Source organism: Vollenhovia emeryi, unplaced genomic scaffold, assembly GCF_000949405.1.
Source record: "Vollenhovia emeryi isolate VEMERY1.0 unplaced genomic scaffold, V.emery_V1.0 DF942466.1, whole genome shotgun sequence".
Lineage (NCBI taxonomy): Eukaryota > Metazoa > Arthropoda > Insecta > Hymenoptera > Formicidae > Vollenhovia > Vollenhovia emeryi.
The window spans coordinates 1-1,711 of NW_011963900.1; the positions used below are offsets into that span (position 1 = coordinate 1).

A 1,711-nucleotide genomic window follows, 5' to 3' on the forward strand; every position below is an offset into this window, starting at 1 on the left:
CCCGTCACTCCAGCATCCCCTTAACCGAATTTTGGGGCCCCTTAACACTGGGGGCCCTGGTGCGGTGCATCCGCCGCACCCCCCCCCCCCTTTGCACGGCCCTGCTCGTGATCATTTGCCGCTCTTGACACCAGTCAGAACGGGCTTCAAATACTTTATAAAACGAGCATTACCCCTCTATAAACCGCCCTGTCGCAAAACAGTAACTAAAATGATGCGAGATAAATATGACGTACTTACTGTGAAGATTAGAAACATTATCAAAGAATTGGTTTCTTACTGTCTCACAGCTGACATATGGACTAATATTCAAATAACGACAAGTTATTTGGGATTGACTTTACACTATTACAAAAATGGAAAGAACATGCAGTCCGTTACAATCGGAGTACAAATATTGGATGAGAGTTACACTGCTGGCTATATAAGTACCATCATTTTGGAAATTAGTTGTCAGTGGGGCATCGAAATGGATAAAATATCAGTTATTGTGACTGACAATGGTGAAAATATGGTTAAGGCAGCAAAAGACACGTTTGGTAAAGCTAAGCACCTTCCTTGTTTTGCACATACTATAAATCTTCTGGCATATGATGTACTTAGCACTCATAAAGTTAACGGTACCATAGTTGATAATGTCGAAGGGATTTCAACACTTTTGAATAAAGTGAGAAAAATTATTACATTTTTTTAAAAAAGCGTGAATGCATCAGATTCTCTGAGGAAATTGCAATACCAGAGAGGCAAGAGTGAAGGTACAGCTTTACGGTTAATTCAAGACGTCAGCACGAGATGGAACTCGACCTATCTATCCCTAATACGATTTCGTGAACTTAGCGATGAAATCGGCATCACACTTTTAAAACATTCTGCTTCTCCAAACAAGCTTACTGGAGCAGAGTTAAACATAGTTAGAGTCATTTGCGAATTACTGGCACCACTGTATCAGGTGATAGAAGAATTATCAGCTGAGAAAGTGCCAACGGCATCTAAAGTGATACCATTACTCAACCTCCTGCAAATAGTATTTAATTTCTTTAAATTACATTTTATTTTATCACACATTTAATCTAACCTAATACTTTTTATTATTTCTATATTTTTCAGAGAATTTCTTCCGTTGAGATTAGCGACGAAACATCAATGGTAAAAAAAATGAAAGACCGTTTACTATTACAATTTGGCACAAGGTTCGGCCAAGTAGAGAAAGTTCGACCATTAGCATTAGCAACTTTGTTAGATCCTAGATTTAAAAAACTCCATTTTAACAAGCTACTTGCAGTCGCAGAAGTAATTAATGTTTTATGTAATGAAATTAACGGAGTTCGCCGAAATGTGTGGAACACTAGTTCCTCAACTCCATAAAGGTGATCAACATACATTGAAGTATGAAGATGATCTGTGGGCCATTCATGACTCACTTGCAACTAAGAGCGCTGTTGTTCAAGAAGAAGAGGTAGATGGAATTTCAATAGAGTTGCGTCAATTTTAAACTTACCTGTAACAAATCGAACAAATAATTCCTATGAAACTTGGATTTCTTTACAATCTCAGTTTCCAAATTTGTATCAACTAACAATGAAATATCTTTCAGTAGTAGCTACCTCGGTACCTGCAGAGAGATTGTTTTCAGAGACAGGTCTTATTGCTACTGACATGCGGAACAGATTAACAGGATCTAACTTGTCAATGCTTATTTTTCTTTCATCAA

At 37.7% G+C, this 1,711-nt stretch overlaps 1 protein-coding gene across 1 annotated transcript; it reads left to right on the forward strand.

Moving 5' to 3' along the window:
* Positions 1-211: 211 nt before the first annotated feature.
* Positions 212-1,456, forward strand: LOC105568739 (zinc finger BED domain-containing protein 4-like; the record flags this gene model as incomplete). The annotated part of the gene is made up of 4 exons (XM_012024623.1): positions 212-667; positions 740-1,024; positions 1,108-1,290; positions 1,388-1,456. Coding segments are annotated over exons 1-4 (993 nt in total), but the record flags the coding sequence as incomplete, so codon positions are not given.
* Positions 1,457-1,711: the final 255 nt, after the last annotated feature.